Below are 20,200 nucleotides of genomic sequence, written 5' to 3' on the forward strand. Positions count from 1 at the left end.
TCATGAAACTTGATATTGTTATGCGTTAGGTTAACTGATAATATATTCTCAAACGGGTGCAAAAATAGTCCATTTGGTATACTATTTATTTTATTAGACGAAAGATTAATATCTTGCAATTTCAGATTCTTACTCAAGAAAGACCCAGCTCCAGCAAGGTTTACAAATCCAATTCCTAGACGTGACCAGCTAGCTTTAAATGTCTTTAAATTTAGAAAACCATATAGCAAGTTTATTGACAGCTTTACGTAATTCCATCCAGACATATCGAAATACTCTACATTTATAACTCCTGTGAAGCCACCTTTGCATGACCAGATGACGTTGTTCCTCAAGTTTAACACATGATTATGACCATTTATAATTTCAACATTAGTCATATCGGTCGCAATGTTATCTTCTATATACAGCTCTTTAAGAGTTTTTGGCAACATAAATTTAAATGTATAAAATCTTGATGGTGGCGAGCGTTTGCTTCTCGTACGACGCCAATTACTTATATATTTAAAAACGTTCAAATTTTCAAAGATCTGAATTAGTGTAATGAAAGTACCTCCTTCGTCCATGATAGTATTATAGGAAATTTTCAGGTACTCAAGACATGTACTTCGAACAGAAAATACATGCAGTGCATATATAGGTATGTCTTTAATATATGTGTTACTCAATGTTAGTCGTTTCAAACAAATTGACCATAAATACTTCATTCTCTTGTGATTTAAATTAAACCGATTATCAAATCTGCCGAACCTTATTTCAATATTTGTGATGTTCCTTCCATGGAAAAATTTGAATACTTGGTCTATTGGATTTTTAGGTATATCACTACCTATCGAAAGTGTTATTGATTTTAATTGAGGAAAATGTTCGAAAAAATCCTCCGATATGAACGGCACAATAAATATGGACAGAGACATGATTGGCATCACGTTAACATGAGCGAACATTGCCTTGTTGAATTAGACTTTTGCTGACCTAGCGTAAATCCCCAAATCTGTCAACTTACCTATCGTACCCCATTCACTTGGAAATTTGAAATTTGGATATACGTCAAACGAAAATTTCCTCAATGACAAGATGTTTAATATTTTTGTTATTTTATTATCTTGTAAGTATTGTAGTTTATTGCCGTCAACTGACAACTCTTGCAAACCATTCAGTCTGTCGAACATGTCGTCGGGAAATAATTTTATAGAATTGAGGCAAAGATGTAGACTCAGTAGACGATGTAACCCATAAAAAGCATTTATCTCGATTAACTGTATACCATTTCTTTCCAAATTAAGGTCGATGAGTTATCGCAAAGACTGAAAGGTAAAGCCTTTGACTATTTCGATGCTGTTTCTACTTAAGTCCAGATTAGTCGCGTTTACTGGTAGTTGCCTTGGTTTTTGTGGTCAAGGCAAAATTGCAATAATTAACATTGGCGTTTTGAACGTTGCATTTCGTTTCATTGCTATAACCTTTAGCTGCAAAAATATAAGTATTGATATAATTTTTGATGTAAATACTAGTTGAATAAAAGATTTTTACAAACCTTATTTTAAATACAGTTCATCAAAATCCTTCAGATAAACCACAAAGAACATTTGTTACAACTCTTTTCGTATTGGTTAAAGCAGCACTACTTATCAAATACTTGCTCATTGATTTGATTCAAATTATCGTATTTGATTCATAATCCGGTAAAACATTAATCAAGTTTTAAAATCCTTTAAATAAACAATTTGAAGGGCATGGGCTCGCTAATGCGTAGCTTCGCTTTGTGTGTAATTAAATCATGACGGCCTTGGTCTGTTTAATTTCTTATTATAGATTACAAATATGTCGTAATCATCGTTATTACCTGTATAAGAATGATTTTTTGTGGATCGACTCAGTCAATGAAATGACTTACCTTTGTTTCCAATTTCAATGTTGACATCCTTCCCTATAAATAACCTAGCATGACCAATGATTGAGTTAACCATCTCTAGCTAAGGGGTTATATTTTAGTTCACATGAATACGGATTCAATGAGGTCGAATTATTCAGTCAGAAGTAAATAAATCATCCTGAAGGTTTTTCTTAATTTGAATAAATTGAACCATACTGGTACAAAAGAGGGACGAAAGATACCAAAAGGACAGTGAAACTCATTAATTTAAAATAAACTGTAAACGCCATGGCTTAAAAAAAAAAGACAAACAGACAAACAATAGTACACATGACACAACATATAAAACTAACCCCACCAAAAACTAGGGGTGATCTCAGGTGCTCCGGAATGGTAAGCAGATCCTGCTCCATATGTGGCACCCGTATTGTTGCTTATGTGATAACAAATCCAGTAAATAGTATACTTCGGTAGGTCACAGAATATATTCAGTTAATTGTTTGCACCATTTAGAATTATTTAACCAAGGAAAAATGGACGAAAGATTACTTTATGACATTAAAACTCATAGGTAAATATTCACTGACAACGCCATAGTTAAAAATAAATAAGACCGATGGACAAACAATAGTAAAGAAAACAAAACGTAGAAAACTAAAGACTCAGAAACACGAGCCCACAAACAGCTGGGATTGATCTCATGTGCTCTGAAAGGGAATGAACTGCTATTCCGTAGGAGGAACTAGACGTGTTGCTCATGGAAACAGGATCGTTGTTAATACATTAAGAACATATCCGCTAGTATATGTGGAAAGCATATTCCACAACAGTGTACCAAATCTTCCTAAAACTTAATGATTTTAACTTTATCACTTGCAACTATTGGTTTAAAAGCTATAATCCTATATCAAGGAATCATGATGGGAAATACAAACCCTCGAATATCGTTTCGACTCCATATATATGCAGGCGCTACTGAATTGTTGCTATATAGAAATGCAACAATTGAAAAATAAATAATGTTTTGTCATAAAATTTTGTTTTCAACCTACGAACATATTCAAATACCAGATGTAAGTCAAGACATGAGGCATATTTAATTGTATCTGTTGTATTCTTTGTATCAAGTTTGATGGCGTAGATGAGTTCAACGTAGTCAACAAATTAAGGCAGAAAGTAAGGTTAATGATTCTTCCTTCCTAACCAGTTCTTGAAAGAAGTCAGTCGCACACAAAGAAGAAGTCGGCAAAAATAGGGGAACAGTTTGTTTCTATTCGAATGGCAATTGTGTGTTCAAAACCACGTCCTCCAAACGTAACAAATATGTTGTTAATCAAGAAATGAATCATCTGTTTTATGACAGATTCAGAGAATTTGTTTATTTGAGTTAGAGTGATGATTTACAAAGTAGAACAAAACAAGATAGTTGTATATATTTTGGCTATTGTTTTTATAAAACAAAGCAAAACCAACTCGTTCAATTTTACATTACGTTTGGAATGGGAAATATTTGCAAAGTGTAGATACGTCACATGTTTTAATACTACTGCAAGATGAAAGAGCATTCTGAGAACGCATTTACTCTAAAAGATTTAAAATTTTTTTGATTATCCTTATCTGGTGCACACCACCTAATTTAATTTGTTCCACAATGAATTTTAATTCCTGTTTTGCTTGCTGATAAAATTGACGATAATAATTTAGAAAGAGGCTTCGTGAAAGACCGAGCAATATACTGTTGTTTGTAAAGACACTTTGCAGTTTAGGTATCCAATATAGCGATGGAAGACCAAGCAATATACTGTTGTTTGTAAAGACACTTTTGCGGTTAAGGTAACCAATATAGAGATGGAAGACCAAGCAATATACTGTTGTTTGTAAAGACACTTTTGCGGTTTAGGTATCCAATATAGAGATGGAAGACCAAGCAATATATTGTTGTTTGTAAAGACACTTTTGCCGTTTATGCATCCAATATAGAGATGGAAGACCAAGCAATATACTGTTGTTTGTAAAGACACTTTTGCCGTTTAGGTATCCAATATAGAGATAGAAGACCAAGCAATATACTGTTGTTTGTAAAGACACTTTTGCCGTTTAGGAAACCAATATAGAGATGGAAGACCAAGCAATATACTGTTGTTTGTAAAGACACTTTTGCCATTTAGGTATCTAATATAGAGATGGAAGACCAAGCAATATACTGTTGTTTGTAAAGACACTTTTGCCGTTTAAATATCCAATATAGAGATGGAAGACCAAGCAATATACTGTTGTTTGTAAAGACATTTTTGCCGTTTAGGTATCCAATATAGAGATAGAGATGGAAGACCAAGCAATATACTGTTGTTTGTAAAAACACTTTTGCCGTTTTGGTATCCAATATAGGGATTGAAGACCAAGCAATATACTGTTGTTTGTAAAGACACTTTTGCAGTTTAGGTATCCAATATAGAAATGGAAGACCAAGCAATATACTGTTGTTGGTAAATACACTTTTGCCGTTTAGGTATCCAATATAGAGATAGAAGACCAAGCAATATACTGTTGTTTGTAAAGACACTTTTGCCGTTTAGGAAACCAATATAGAGATGGAAGACCAAGCAATATACTGTTGTTTGTAAAGACACTTTTGCCATTTAGGTATCTAATATAGAGATGGAAGATCAAGCAATATACTGTTGTTTGTAAAGACACTTTTGCCGTTTAAATATCCAATATAGAGATGGAAGACCAAGCAATATACTGTTGTTTGTAAAGACATTTTTGCCGTTTAGGTATACAATATAGAGATAGAGATGGAAGACCAAGCAATATACTGTTGTTTGTAAAAACACTTTTGCCGTTTTGGTATCCAATATAGGGATTGAAGACCAAGCAATATACTGTTGTTTGTAAAGACACTTTTGCAGTTTAGGTATCCAATATAGAAATGGAAGACCAAGCAATATACTGTTGTTGGTAAATACACTTTTGACGTTTAGGTATCCAATATAGAGATGGAAGATCAAGCAATATACTGTTGTTTGTAAAGACACTTTTGCCGTTTAAGCGTCCAATATAGAGATGGAAGACCAAGCAATATACTGTTGTTTGTAAAGACACTTTTGCCGTTTAGGTATCCAATATAGAGATAGAAGACCTAGCAATATACTGTTGTTTGTAAAGAAACTTTTGCCGTTTAGGTATCCAATATAGAGATGAAAGACCAAGCAATATACTGTTGTTTGTAAATACACTTTTGCCGTTTTGGTATCCAATATAGGGATTGAAGACCAAGCAATATACTGTTGTTTGTAAAGACACTTTTGCAGTTTAGGTATCCAATATAGAAATGGAAGACCAAGCAATATACTGTTGCTTGTAAAGACACTTTTGTCAGTTAGGTATCCAATATAGAGATGGAAGACCAAGCAATATACTGTTGTGTGTAAAGACACTTTTGCCGTCTAGGTATTCAATATAGAGATAAAAGACCAAGCAATATACTGTTGTTTGTAAAGACACTTTTGCCGTTTAGGAAACCAATATAGAGATGGAAGACCAAGCAATATACTGTTGTTTGTAAAGACACTTTTGCCATTTAGGTATCTAATATAGAGATGGAAGACCAAGCAATATACTGTTGTTTGTAAAGACACTTTTGCCGTTTAAATATCCAATATAGAGATGGAAGACCAAGCAATATACTGTTGTTTGTAAAGACATTTTTGCCGTTTAGGTATCCAATATAGAGATAGAGATGGAAGACCAAGCAATATACTGTTGTTTGTAAATACACTTTTGCCGTTTTGGTATCCAATATAGGGATTGAAGACCAAGGAATATACTGTTGTTTGTAAAGACACTTTTGCAGTTTAGGTATCCAATATAGAAATGGAAGACCAAGCAATATACTGTTGTTGGTAAATACACTTTTTCCGTTTAGGTATCCAATATAGAGATGGAAGACCAAGCAATATACTGTTGTTTGTAAAGACACTTTTGCCATTTAGGTATCTAATATAGAGATGGAAGACCAAGCAATATACTGTTGTTTGTAAAGACACTTTTGCCGTTTAAATATCCAATATAGAGATGGAAGACCAAGCAATATACTGTTGTTTGTAAAGACATTTTTGCCGTTTAGGTATCCAATATAGAGATAGAGATGGAAGACCAAGCAATATACTGTTGTTTGTAAAAACACTTTTGCCGTTTTGGTATCCAATATAGGGATTGAAGACCAAGCAATATACTGTTGTTTGTAAAGACACTTTTGCAGTTTAGGTATCCAATATAGAAATGGAAGACCAAGCAATATACTGTTGTTGGTAAATACACTTTTGACGTTTAGGTATCCAATATAGAGATGTAAGATCAAGCAATATACCGTTGTTTGTAAAGACACTTTTGCCGTTTAAGCGTCCAATATAGAGATGGAAGACCAAGCAATATACTGTTGTTTGTAAAGACACTTTTGCCGTTTAGGTATCCAATATAGAGATAGAAGACCTAGCAATATACTGTTGTTTGTAAAGAAACTTTTGCCGTTTAGGTATCCAATATAGAGATGAAAGACCAAGCAATATACTGTTGTTTGTAAAGACACTTTTGTCGTTTATGTATCCAATATACAGATGGAAGACCAAGCAATATACTGTTGTTTGTAAAGACACTTCTGCCGTATAGGTATCCAATATAGAGATGGAAGACCAAGCAATATACTGTTGTTTGTAAAGACACTTTTGCCATTTAGGTATCTAATATAGAGATGGAAGACCAAGCAATATACTGTTGTTTGTAAAGACACTTTTGCCGTTTAAATATCCAATATAGAGATGGAAGACCAAGCAATATACTGTTGTTTGTTAAGACATTTTTGCCGTTTAGGTATCCAATATAGAGGTAGAGATGGAAGACCAAGCAATATACTGTTGTTTGTAAAAACACTTTTGCCGTTTTGGTATCCAATATAGGGATTGAAGACCAAGCAATATACTGTTGTTTGTAAAGACACTTTTGCAGTTTAGGTATCCAATATAGAAATGGAAGACCAAGCAATATACTGTTGCTTGTAAAGACACTTTTGTCAGTTAGGTATCCAATATAGAGATGGAAGACCAAGCAATATACTGTTGTGTGTAAAGACACTTTTGCCGTCTAGGTATTCAATATAGACATAAAAGACCAAGCAATATACTGTTGTTTGTAAAGACACTTTTGCCGTTTAGGAAACCAATATAGAGATGGAAGACCAAGCAATATACTGTTGTTTGTAAAGACACTTTTGCCATTTAGGTATCTAATATAGAGATGGAAGACCAAGCAATATACTGTTGTTTGTAAAGACACTTTTGCCGTTTAAATATCCAATATAGAGATGGAAGACCAAGCAATATACTGTTGTTTGTAAAGACATTTTTGCCGTTTAGGTATCCAATATAGAGATAGAGATGGAAAACCAAGCAATATACTGTTGTTTGTAAATACACTTTTGCCGTTTTGGTATCCAATATAGGGATTGAAGACCAAGCAATATACTGTTGTTTGTAAAGACACTTTTGCAGTTTAGGTATCCAATATAGAAATGGAAGACCAAGCAATATACTGTTGTTGGTAAATACACTTTTTCCGTTTAGGTATCCAATATAGAGATGGAAGACCAAGCAATATACTGTTGTTTGTAAAGACACTTTTGCCGTTTAAGCGTCCAATATAGAGATGGAAGACCAAGCAATATACTGTTGTTTGTAAAGACACTTTTGCCGTTTAGGTATCCAATATAGAGATGGAAGACCTAGCAATATACTGTTGTTTGTAAAGAAACTTTTGCCGTTTAGGTATCCAATATAGAGATGGAAGACCAAGCAATATACTTTTGTTTGTAAAGACACTTTTGTCGTTTATGTATCCAATATACAGATGGAAGACCAAGCAAAATACTGTTGTTTGTAAAGACACTTTTGCCGTTTAGGTATCCAATATAGAGATTGAAGACCAAGCAATATACTGTTGTTTGTAAAGACACTTTTGCCGTTTAGGTATCCAATATAGAGATGGAAGACCAAGCAATATACTGTTGTTTGATAGAGGATTGCTGCTCACAAGGAAGCTATTAAACCAAGAGTTCCAAATGGTGAAGTTGAAATCATTCCTTCGTAAATTTTACGGACGCCATCACGATATGGAATAACCGTTTCACAAATGATATCGGATATTTTCTTACGTCGAAACTACAATCCCCTTCCCTTTCATGAATGTATTCAAACTTCTTGCTTTAAATGCTAAATTGTAAATCAGCCAACAATAGCTTTTTTTTTAGATTTGATAATAAGTATTTAGATGTAACTTTAGGCATTATTTCCAAATGATAAGTTCTTTCTAAAAAGTTTTATTTTTATGATATAACATGTGAATTTACATAACATGGTCTTAAACGCAAACACATATTCGGGTAAAAAGCTAAAACCGAGGGAAACACGTCAAATAAAAGTGGGAAAAGACGGAACAACTAAAACATTGAGCTACAACAAAAATAAACGCTAAAATACGTAGAAACTGACTATAGATAACAACTGAAATGTTTTACATTTTACAGATACATGGTTGGTTGCATGTATGTCGATGTTAAACATATCGCTTTATTGACACACTACGTAACAGGAATGCGGTGCACACAAGAGCACTTAGCACAAAGAAGTAAAGAATTGAATAATAATACAACCGCAAAGAAAACCTCAGAATTACTGCAGACACCTTCAATGATTTAACCACAGCACACTTAGTTTTAATAATCGATAGGAATGTTTATCTTATATGCGGCGCAAACTAATTTGCCTAGTAAGACGTTAACTCACTAAACACAAGACACAAACTTGATTGTTCTCTCTGTGTACTTTGGTTTCCTCCACACACAAAAAAACTGACTGCCACTAAATAAACAATAAAGCTAAACAATGCGTTAAACACCCTTAATCAATCAAACATATACAAGTATTGCGTAAATATTATGTTGTGCTTACTCATGATGTTCTTATCCATAATAACCTATTGGATACATATCTTATTCAGATATACATTAATAACAAACAACAATAAAACAAATATATTCTATGAGTACAACACGTGTTTCTGCAATATCAATCACAAGAACAATCATAACCAAAAGTTTGACCATGCAAAAAAAATTAATAAATGATTTATAACACAATCAAAATGAAAACAGGTATGTGATACGCTTGCAAGCATACAAGCATAAATAAAAGAGCAAAAAAAATAAGAATATGACCACATTTATATACAAATCATAGCCTGGGGTAATGTTCTTCTTCTTCTCTTTCTTGTGTCATGGTTCATATCACATCTATATAAACATAAAGTTTCTTCTTTTTTTCTAAATTTGATAATTATTCTGAATTGATGGCAAACTTTTTATACAGCTGAATTTCTGGTTTATTATATAGTAGTTTCTTCCTTCATTTTCAGAGACATTTTAATCTTTTCATAAAATATTTCCTCCGTATTGTATGGCAGGTTTTCATCGTTTGGCCATTGAATACATGTTATTTTAAACCACATATTCTTCATCACTTCCGGCATATCTGTTACCTTTATATCATCCTTTACGACAACAATCACCATGTCTTCTCTTCCCTTCTGAAAAGCATGCATACGGGTCATTTCCATTTCATACGAGCCCCAAGTACTCTTTAAGAAATTGTGAGTTATAATGAATATAACCCTTCTGCTAGAATCGATTGCATTGACCACATTTTCTGCTATACCTTTACCAGCAATAAAGTCTTTGTCGTCCAGACATAATTCGAAGCCCATACTATTTACCTTGTCATGAAACTGTTTAACCCATGACGAATCAGTGTGACTATATGATATAAAAGCATCATAAGTATATCCCTGTTGCAATTCGTTGTAATTTCTCATTTTCATTTTGAATCTCAATAAAAAGTACTCAACAGCATATTTATATCGAAAAAATACGACGGTTGTTATTATAGCAAGTATGATTATGGAGGTTAAAGACACAGCAAATGGCAACCAGAATTTCGTTTTGCAAGAAATCTCAAATGTCTTTAAATCTGAGATAACTTTAGACATAATCCTTCTGGAAGCCTTTTCAGTTACACAGGTCAGATCTAAGATATCCTGTACTCGGTTAGTCTCACTTAACCATTTTAGAAACTGTAATGTTTTACAGGAACATTGAAAGGGATTACCTCTCAGGATTATATCAACTTCCCCAAGCTTTTCTATTTGTGCAATGTCTTCGGTATTAAACTGTGTTATACTGTTAAAGGTCAAATCAATCTGCGTTAACGTTTTAATATTTGCATGAAATTTGGGAAATATTGTAAGATTGTTATTCGACATGTTAACTGATGATAACTGATCAAACGGCTGCAAAAATAGTCCATCTGGTATACTGTTTATCTTATTAGACGAAAGATTAATATCTTGCAATCTCAGATTCTTACTCAAGAAAGACCCCGCTCCAGCAATGTTTGCAAATCCAATTCCTAGATGTGACCTAATTGCATTCAATGTTTTTAAATTCGGGAAACCTGATAACAAGGCGATTGACAGCTTTTCGCATGACCATCCAGACATATCAAAATACTCTACATTTATAACTCCTGCGAAACTACCTTCGCATGACCAGATTTCACAGTTCTTTAAGCTCAACACGCGTAAATTATGACCGTTCATAAATTTAATATCAACTAAATCACCAGCTATGTTATCTTCTATATACAACTCTTCCAGAGTTTGTGGTAATATGAGACTTAATAATATTGATGCTTGTGAGCGTTTACTTCTTGAATGAAGCTTATTACTAATAATTTTCAAAACTTTTAAATTTTCAGCGTTCTGCACAATTGTAAACACAGAACCCCCTTGGTCCAACAACAGATTTTTAGAAATCTCTAAGTACTCAAGACAGGTGCTTCGAACCGAAAATACTTGCATCGCATATAAGGATATGTATTTAATATATAAATCATGCAATGTTAGTCGTTTCAAGCAAATTGAACATAAATACTGCAATCTGTTCCAGTTAAGAATAAACCAGTTATTAAATCTACTGTATGCAATTTCAATATTTGTCATGTTCCTACTTTTCAATACCCCAAAAGATTTGAATACCTGATCAATTGGATTTGTAGGTAAATCGTAACCTAGCGATAATGATATTGAATCTAATTTAGGAAAGTGTTCAAAAAAATCCTGCGATATGGACGGCACCTCATCTAAGTGCAAAAAAGTTATTGGTATTTTTTTAATATGAGTGAACATCTCCTTGTTGAATTTCACTTTTGCCGATCTAGCGAAAATCTCTAAGTGAGTCAAATTACTTAATGTTGACCATTTGCTGGGAAACTTGAAATCTGGATATATCTCAAAATAAAGGCTCCTTAGTGATGAGATCTTGGACGTTTCCGTCATTTGTTCATCTTGATTATTTTGTAGTTTATTGTGATTAATCCGAAGATGCTGCAAACAAATCAGGTTTTCAAACATTCCAATTGGTAACACTTGTAAGACATTGTGATCCAGGTGTAAACTTTGTAAGCTATGCAACCCATGGAAAGCATTCTTGTTAATAGATTGTATCAAATTATAACTAAGATCAAGTTCGGTTAGATTTTTAAAATACTGAAATGTAAAACCAAGGACTATTTGTATGCTGTTTCTACTTAAATTGATGCTAGTTGCGTAAACTGGTAGGTTACTAGGTACTATGGTCATAGTCAAATGTCTGCAATCAACCATTTTATTTTGCACGTTGCATTTCGTCTTGGTACTGTAACATTGACCTACAAAAAATGATATTTGTGTGCAGATTATAATTCACATCACAGTTCAACAGCATAATTTACATCAGCAAACAATACTATAAACATCCTTCGATTTGGTCAAGTGGTAGAGGTCGTTTATAGCTTGTTGTTCGGTGTGAGCCAAGGCTCCGTGTTGAAGACCGTACCTTGACCTACAATGGTTTACTTTTATAAATTGTTATTTTGATGGAGAGTTCTCTCCTTGACACTCAAACCTTTATCTTTTTATAGTTAGATCGTACCAAGCAAGAACAAGGAAATCATTTCATATTAAAAATAAGTGTCACAACAACCATGTTATTTTCCTATAAGACAAAGCATGATATACTTTAAAGAGAACACATATTTATTTCCAATGTATAAAGAAAGAACAAGAAATCCAAAGCGAGAGTGAAAATCTAGATTATACCGCCACATTATTTCATATGTTACAAATATATCCTTGAGTTTTCTGTCTTTGTGTATTTAAATCTCAAGATGACCAACATATTAAATCAGCAGTGTTAATCAGGTAGGGAGATAAACTTTTACGTTAAGCAGTTTTATAATATTTTTTTTAATTAATCCAAGTTTAACATTTCTATAACCCATGTATTTTAATAACGACAATATTGCTGTTTTTTTCTTCTTCAAAGCATAGAAATTGTAGCAATAAAATTAACAGTACCAATTTTCTTGCACCAGATGCGCATTTCGACAATACATGTCTCTTCAGTGATGCTCGTGGCCAAAATATGTGAAATCCAAAGCTTATATAAAGGATGAAGAGCTATAATCCAAAAGGTCCGAAAAGTATAGCCAAATCCGTGAAAGGAATCTTTTTGTAAAGAAAAAAGCTTCTTTGTGAAGAACAAAACTGATTCCAATAACAAATACAAAGTTGATTTTATTCAAATTGGTTGAACTTTTGATCGGGAACAAGTGGATTGATATTGGAACAGATAGGCAGTTTTCGGACGAATATTCTTTGTGCGCCTAACCACCTGCCGGCTTGTATTTTTCTATATAAATTAGACAAAACCTTTTCTTTTATCTTGATACTTAGAGATCCAGGTTGCTTCCATATACAAACTCTAATGTCTCTGGTACATTTTGGTAGTTTCCTGAATGTGGCAACAAATGAATGACTGGAACCTGTGACTTAATTCATGGTTTGAACTTCTCAATTATATACTTACCTTTTGATAACATTAACTTATCTTTTTTTCAATCGTTTAATGTCTATCTCAAATATAACCTTTACATTGGAGCATTTTCACACTATAAGGACTTGTATATTTTGATACGGATCTTTCATTATAATTAGACTGTGGACACTTCACGATGTGTGTTTTATATCATGACAATTATATTTATGATTTTGCAGCAAAAAACAGAAGATATTTTGTATCAAGCTCAGGTTTTGGTTTATCGCTCATTTTAGTTTTCTAGGAACAAAGTCTACTAGTGTTTTAATTCTTTGTTACATTTTATTGAAAACAAACAGAAACTAATCTTTTTGAAAGGATTTAAACATGCAAAAGTATATACCTCTAAATAAGTTCATATGATGTTCATGTTTTTGTTATGCTTGATCTACACCAAGTCGTACATTTACAACTAGTTTTTAAAATTGTCTTTCGAACAAGCTTGATTTACGTTTAGTTTTACAAAACAATTTGCTGTTCTGCAGCAAACACAAAAAATCACATATGAAGTATATTATATAAAGTAGAGATGACGAAATAAACGCCTAATAATCGATACATTGTATACAAAAAATAATTTTAAAAAATTAAATCTGACTTACCCTCGTGTACGACCATCAATATATAAAGAATCAGACATTTCATAATGTTCGTGTGTCTGTAAACACTTTCTAATACTTTCGTAAGAATGCCACAACGACTAGATATCTAATCATTTATTGTTATACACCTCTAAACATGTAATATGAGACTCAGCTTCCTGATGTGTTATAAAACTTATTGTTACTCAATGTAAATGCGTTCTGTCTGTATTAATATGAACATAATATAAAAAGTTAAAATGTTAAGTTATTGGAGACACAAGATATTATCAGTATTTAATTTCATCTATTGTATTCAAGATACACATTTCACAAATGATAGTGAAATGAATATCAAGACCATGAGGGGCTATGAGTGTCATTTTTCATCTTTCTTCTCAAACTCTAGAGGAGTTGCTGTAATGTTCAATAATAATTTTGAATTTAGAATATTAAAAGAGAAGAAAAATGTAAATGGTAATTATCTATCATTAGATATTGTTATAGACAAGGAGAGAGTAACACTTCTATCATTGTATGGTCCTTCTGCAGATAATCCTATTTTTCCATCTTATTGTGTGTTTTAAATAGTTATGGAAATGAAAACTTCATAGTATGTTTTGATTTTAATCTTGTATTGTATTCCCATATAGGCTATTGTAACTATCTACATATTTTAAAATTAAAATAACCCTACTGCTAGAGATAACATTTTCGAAATTATAGATCAATGAAGCCTTATATATCCTTTCAGGGAACTTTTTCCAGACTTGCGTGGATATACATGGAGAAAAAGAAGCCCTTTAAACAATCTAGGTTGGATTTTTTTCTTTTTACAGATAACATTTTAACAAATTTACTAAATTGTAAAATTGAACCTAGCTATCGCTCAGATCATTATTTTGTAATTTTAGTACTACAATTTAATCCATTTATAAGATGTAAAGGACTGTGGAAATTCAACAATTCCTTATTATATGATGAAGAATATGTAAATACCGTTAAATCAAAAATACTTGATGTCAAAAAACAATATTGTGCACACGTTTATAATTTTGAACATATTGATGAAATTAAGGATGGACATTTATTCAACTTACTATAAACAAGCAATTATTTCTTGAATCTTTATTGATGGAAATCAGGGGAAAGACCATTTGAATGAAAAGGATAATAAGATTCTTAATTTACAAAGGGAAATTGATTCTTTAGAAGCAAATTTTAAGGAAGAATCCATAAATCAGTTAAAAGATAAAAAAACAAGAACTGAAGGATATATGGTTAAAAAAAGATGAAGGGTAAATTAATACGTTCTAGGTCAAATGGATTCAAGTTTTTCAAAATATTTTGGAACGATTTAAAATATTTTATTGTAGAATCTCTAAATTATGGTCTAATTGGATCATTATCAGTTACTCAAAAACAAGGCTTTATCACATGTTTGCCAAAGAATAACAAGCCACGCCATTTTCTGAAGAACTGGAGCTCCATTTAATTATTAAATAGTTTATAAAATTGGATCAGGGGTGATCGCAAATAGATTTAAAAAAGTTTTAGATAAACTTATTATTTTAGATCAAACTGGCTTCATAAGTGGTCGTTATATTGGAGATAATATCCGACTTATATATAATATCTTGCAGTATACTGAAGAAAAGATATACCTGGTTTATTACTGGTGATAGACTTTGAAAAATCTTTTGATACAGTATCCATGGATTTTCTTTTTAGCAGTTCTGATTTTTTTCAATTTTGGGAATTCCATAATCAATTGGATAAAAGTACTTTACAATAATATTAGCTTTGCAGTGATTCAGGGTTGACATTTAACAGAATTCTTTGGTATTGTACGAGGCTGTAGACAGGGGGACACACTATCACCGTACCTTTTTATATTATGTGCAGAGATTTTGACAATAAATGTTACAGGTAAATCGAAAATACAGGGTATAGAAATCTCTCAAGTTGAACATAAACTATCTCAGTTTGCAGATGACACTTCACTGATTTTGGATGGAAGTGAAGAATTTATGGAAGAATCTTTATTAGATCTAGTTTGGTATGCAAAACTTTCTGGACTAAGCATAAATCTTACCATTACTCAAGCAGTATAGATTGGAAGTAAAAAATACAGTAGAGAAATTTTATGTCAGAACAGAAATTTATCATGAGGGTCAACTTCTTTTAGGTTGTTAGGGGTAAACTTTGATACTTTTCTTGATAAAATTTTTAACTTAAATTATACTGATAGGTATCTTCAGATAAAAACTTTGTTTAATACATGGTCTAAAAGAAACTTAACAGTTATTGGAAAAATATCTGTGGTTAAAACTCTTATTCTTCCTATACTAAATCATCTCTTTTTAACATTGCCAAACCCAATGCTTAGATGATTAAGAAAATTAATGATGCTATTTTTTATTTTTTGTGGAACTAGCCACTTAAAACAAAAGTGTTACAAATGGATTATAAGAATGGTGGTTTTAAGATGATAAATATTAATCTATTTATGATAGCTTTAAAATGTACATGGATAAGAAAATTGTTTAGTTCTAACTGTAAATGGTTAAATATCTTATTTACAAATGTAACTAAAGAGAAATTGTTCAAACTAGGAAATAATTTACAATAAACACTATTTCAAACGTCAAAAACAAATTTTAGATTGATGTATTTAAAGCATGGCAATATTTTGTAGATAAAGAGATATTAAGTCTACACGGGAATATTTTCGTTCTAGTCCATTATGGACGAATAAGAATAAAATATATCAATAACACACATGTATTTTATAGAAGTTGGTATAATAAAGGTTTGTTTTTGTAAATGATGTGATTAGTTAAAGTGGAAAGTTTCTCTCCTATGGGGAAATTAAAGACAAATTTGATATTTCTTGGAATTTAATGATGTATAATAATATCATATCAGCATTAAATCAGACAAAGAAGCTGTATTCAGGGGGAGATAATAAGCCCGCAGAATCTTTTATTCCCTCTTTTGTTCAAACTATTTTAAAAAAGAATAAAGGGAACTAAAGATATATGTTGGATGTAAATACCTAAAGTGGTTTCTAATGGGCAGAAAAAGTGGAATGACATTTTGGAACTAAATGAATTAGAACGGAGAGAAATTTTCAAACTTCCTTTTGCAGTTTCTAGTAACACAAAATCACAATGGTTACAATTTAGATTAAATCATAGATTATTATCTACAAACTAATTTTTGTGTAAAATTAAGGTCATAAATAGTCAGCTTTGTAATTAAGAAAGAAATAGAAACTATAGAACATGTACTATGGAATTGTGAAAATGTCCAATATTTATCAGAAGACAATAACAATCAAAACCAAGGAGTAAACAAAGACTCTCAAAACCAAAGGACATTTACATCAACAGTTATAGATGATAATTAAGAAACAACAAGAACTCCACTAAAAACCGGGAGTGAAATCAGCTGCTCCGGAACCGTAAGCATTCCCTGCACCGCATACGGCACCCGTCGTGTAATTTCTTTGTTCAAAAAGGAAAAATAAAGATATATGGTTTTTATCTAGTGGTATAATGATAATAAAACTTTATTCAGAAGCAATACAGCTTATAGAATATACAATTTTACAATATATTTTTTGAATGCATCAGTGAAATATAAATACAATAATTATACACAATACAAGTATGGCGGAGAATGAAAAAGAAATCATATCATAAATAAATAATACAACTACATTTTACGATTTTTTTCAATATTAAACAAAAATTTACCTAAATTAGTAAGTTCTTTCACATTGTGAACTGATAACAACTGTATAAGTTTAAGAGTGGATGGATATTGGCAATATAATTACACCTTATGTAAGAATTCGGGGTTTTGATTGGTTAATAGCCAGTGTATTTTTCACCAATTAACTGTTATCAAATGAATATCGTTCATTTTTAACGCCGGGGTATTTGCTAAAAGGATATGCCTTTTTTACCCTCTCTGCCGTGGTATTTGCCAAAAAATACTCTATCCGACTGGACGCTTGTAACGTCACGATCATCAATGCGTTTTAGTACATTAACATTCGGTGTAATTAAACAGATATATCATGTTATTGAGGGGTATTTGCGAAAAATACCAGTCTTGAGAATGAATTTCCCTCGCCTTACGGCTCGTGAAATTTAACATTCTCTCGACTGGTATTTTTCGCAAATACCCCTCCTTAACATGATATATCTGTTCAATATTTCTTAATGTATAGTTTTCTTACATCACTATATCTATTACTCTTGAATAACATGGTATTCATCTTCTGCAATATTGTTATTGCACATAGTACATAATCTGTTTTTTCTATCTACATTGCAATATCTGCCTGTCTCTATTTTGAGGCTATGGGCAGAGATACGATATTTACATATAAAAGTTTTATATATTTGATCAACAGGTCTATCTAAATAAAATTGCAATATATCTGTGTCATATATATATCTATAAAGTATACATTTTGATGAATTATTAAAAAAGAGCATTAACATCAGCAATGAAGGTATCCCTTATTCTTTGTTTTAACTCATGTATTAATATTTCAACATTATTTACGCTTTGTGTTAGTCATACATCATGAATACCATAACTACATAAAAAATAAAATCACAAAAATACTGAACTCGGAGGAAAATCAATTTGTCCATAATCACATGGCAAATCAAATAACAAAACGCATCAAAAACGAATGGACAAGAACTGTCATATTCCTGAATTGGTACAGGCATTTTCAAATGTAGAAAATGGTGGATTAAACCTGGTTTTATATCGCTAACCCTCTCACGTTGATGACAGTCTCATCAAATTCCGTTATATTTACATTGAAGCGTTAACTAAACAGACACACTAAATAAAATAGTCAAAATATGGGTACATCAGTCACATTAAATATATTTGACTGAACAAGCCCAATTCGATTTGTCATTAGGTTTATTAAATGAACTCCCCAACATATCTTCATAACATGCTTTAAGTATACAGTTATCAGTATTTAATAATTTGAACCAAAACTGAATCATTTTTCATTGTCTTTCATAATACATTGGATAACGTTCCAATCCACAGTAAACCATGTTATTAACAGCATTTTTTCTAACCTTTAGAATTCGTTTTAAAATATATAAATGTACTTTCTCTACATCATCGGCTTTATGATTACCCCATACTTCACAGCTATAATTAAGTATACTAGATACATAGGTATCAAATAAGGACAGTAGCACAGTTATAATATTCATCTACAATTTCACTACATAAAGCAAAAACAGCTTTTCTTCCTTGATTGGCTAACATTTTTTGTGTATGTAAAAAACTGCCATTATAATTAAAAAGAATACCCAAATATACAAAACTGTCACATATATCTATTTCGTTGTTATTCAAAAACCATTTTTCTTGACTTTTTACACTACCTCTATTTCTAAACACCACTACTTTAGTTTTAGACATATTAATGTATAAACCATATTCCTTTGCCGAAGAATTTACAGCATTTATCATATTTTGCAGATCATCTATGTTCTCACTGCATAAAACAGTGTCGTCTGCGTACATAAGTAAATTATTTTTTAGGGATTTCAATTCATATGACTGAGAGCAATTACTGATTAGCTCTACCTCCATATCATTGACATACAACGAGTATAATAAAGGGGATAAAGATTCCCCTTGCACCAAGCCAGTATTACAATAAACAAAATCTGAAATTTTTCCATTACACTTTATACAAGTTTTCAATTTAGAATACATAGATTTAATTACAGTAAGAAGTTTATCAGTAACGCCGCATCTAACTAATCTCAACCACAATTTTACATGAAAACACTATTAAACGCTTTAATATAATCGATGAAGCAGCAATATAAGCGTTTACCTTTTCTTAATGAATTAGAAATCAGGGAATGAAGACAGAAGATGGCATCAGAAGTGCCGTATCCAGGACGAAATCCAAATTGTGCATCTGTCAGAGTGTTGTTAATCTTGCACCATGTTATAAGTCTTGAATTAATCAACGACGTAAACAGTTTTCCTAAATGCGACACACACGAAATACCTCTGTAGTTTCCAGGATCGTCAGGATTTCCTTTCTTAAAAATTTGAATTAAAATTTCACCCATATTTCAGGCAAATTTCCAGAACATAAAATATTGTTGAACAGTTTGCAAAGTACAGATTTCAATAAAGTTTTACCAAACAGTATATACTCATTCATTATATCATAATAACCAGTCGACTTGTCTCTTTTTAATTTTCTGATGCACGAATCAAGTTCTTTTTCTGTAAACGGAAGATCTAGTTCCTCAAAAACTGTTTCCGGAGTATGACTCGTTCCAACATTCACTTCGTAAGGTTTAGACATAAGTTTTCTAAAATGTTCCTCGAATTGATCAAATGAAATGTTATTTATAACGCGCTTTTTACGTTTTTTAAATTCTTATAGAAGCGTTTTGGATTTGTCTTCCTTAGTAACGACAGCATATTAAAGTTAGCGATATGTCAGAAATACTTAAAAGTAGTTGGTTTAAAATTATTTATATCCAATGACCAAACGATGACAGTCTGCCATACAATACAAAAGAACATTTTTATGAAAAGCTGAAGATTTCTCTCCAACAGAACGAAGAATCTACAGGGAATGTAGTTATATAGAACTGTTGTTTTCAATGTCAATTAAAAACACTTGAGGCAATTTGA

At 31.8% G+C, this 20,200-nt stretch overlaps 1 protein-coding gene across 1 annotated transcript; it reads right to left on the minus strand.

Annotated features, from left to right (window-relative positions):
* Nucleotides 1–9,178: 9,178 nt before the first annotated feature.
* Nucleotides 9,179–13,625, minus strand: LOC143048485 (toll-like receptor 4). Its single transcript, XM_076222170.1, has 2 exons — nt 13,502–13,625; nt 9,179–11,691 (listed from the first exon to the last, which is right to left on the minus strand). Exons 1-2 carry the CDS (start codon nt 13,542–13,544, stop codon nt 9,314–9,316), a joined length of 2,421 nt encoding a protein of 806 aa, XP_076078285.1. The 5' UTR covers nt 13,545–13,625; the 3' UTR covers nt 9,179–9,313.
* Nucleotides 13,626–20,200: the final 6,575 nt, after the last annotated feature.

Source organism: Mytilus galloprovincialis, chromosome 10 (assembly GCF_965363235.1).
Source record: "Mytilus galloprovincialis chromosome 10, xbMytGall1.hap1.1, whole genome shotgun sequence".
NCBI lineage: Eukaryota > Metazoa > Mollusca > Bivalvia > Mytilida > Mytilidae > Mytilus > Mytilus galloprovincialis.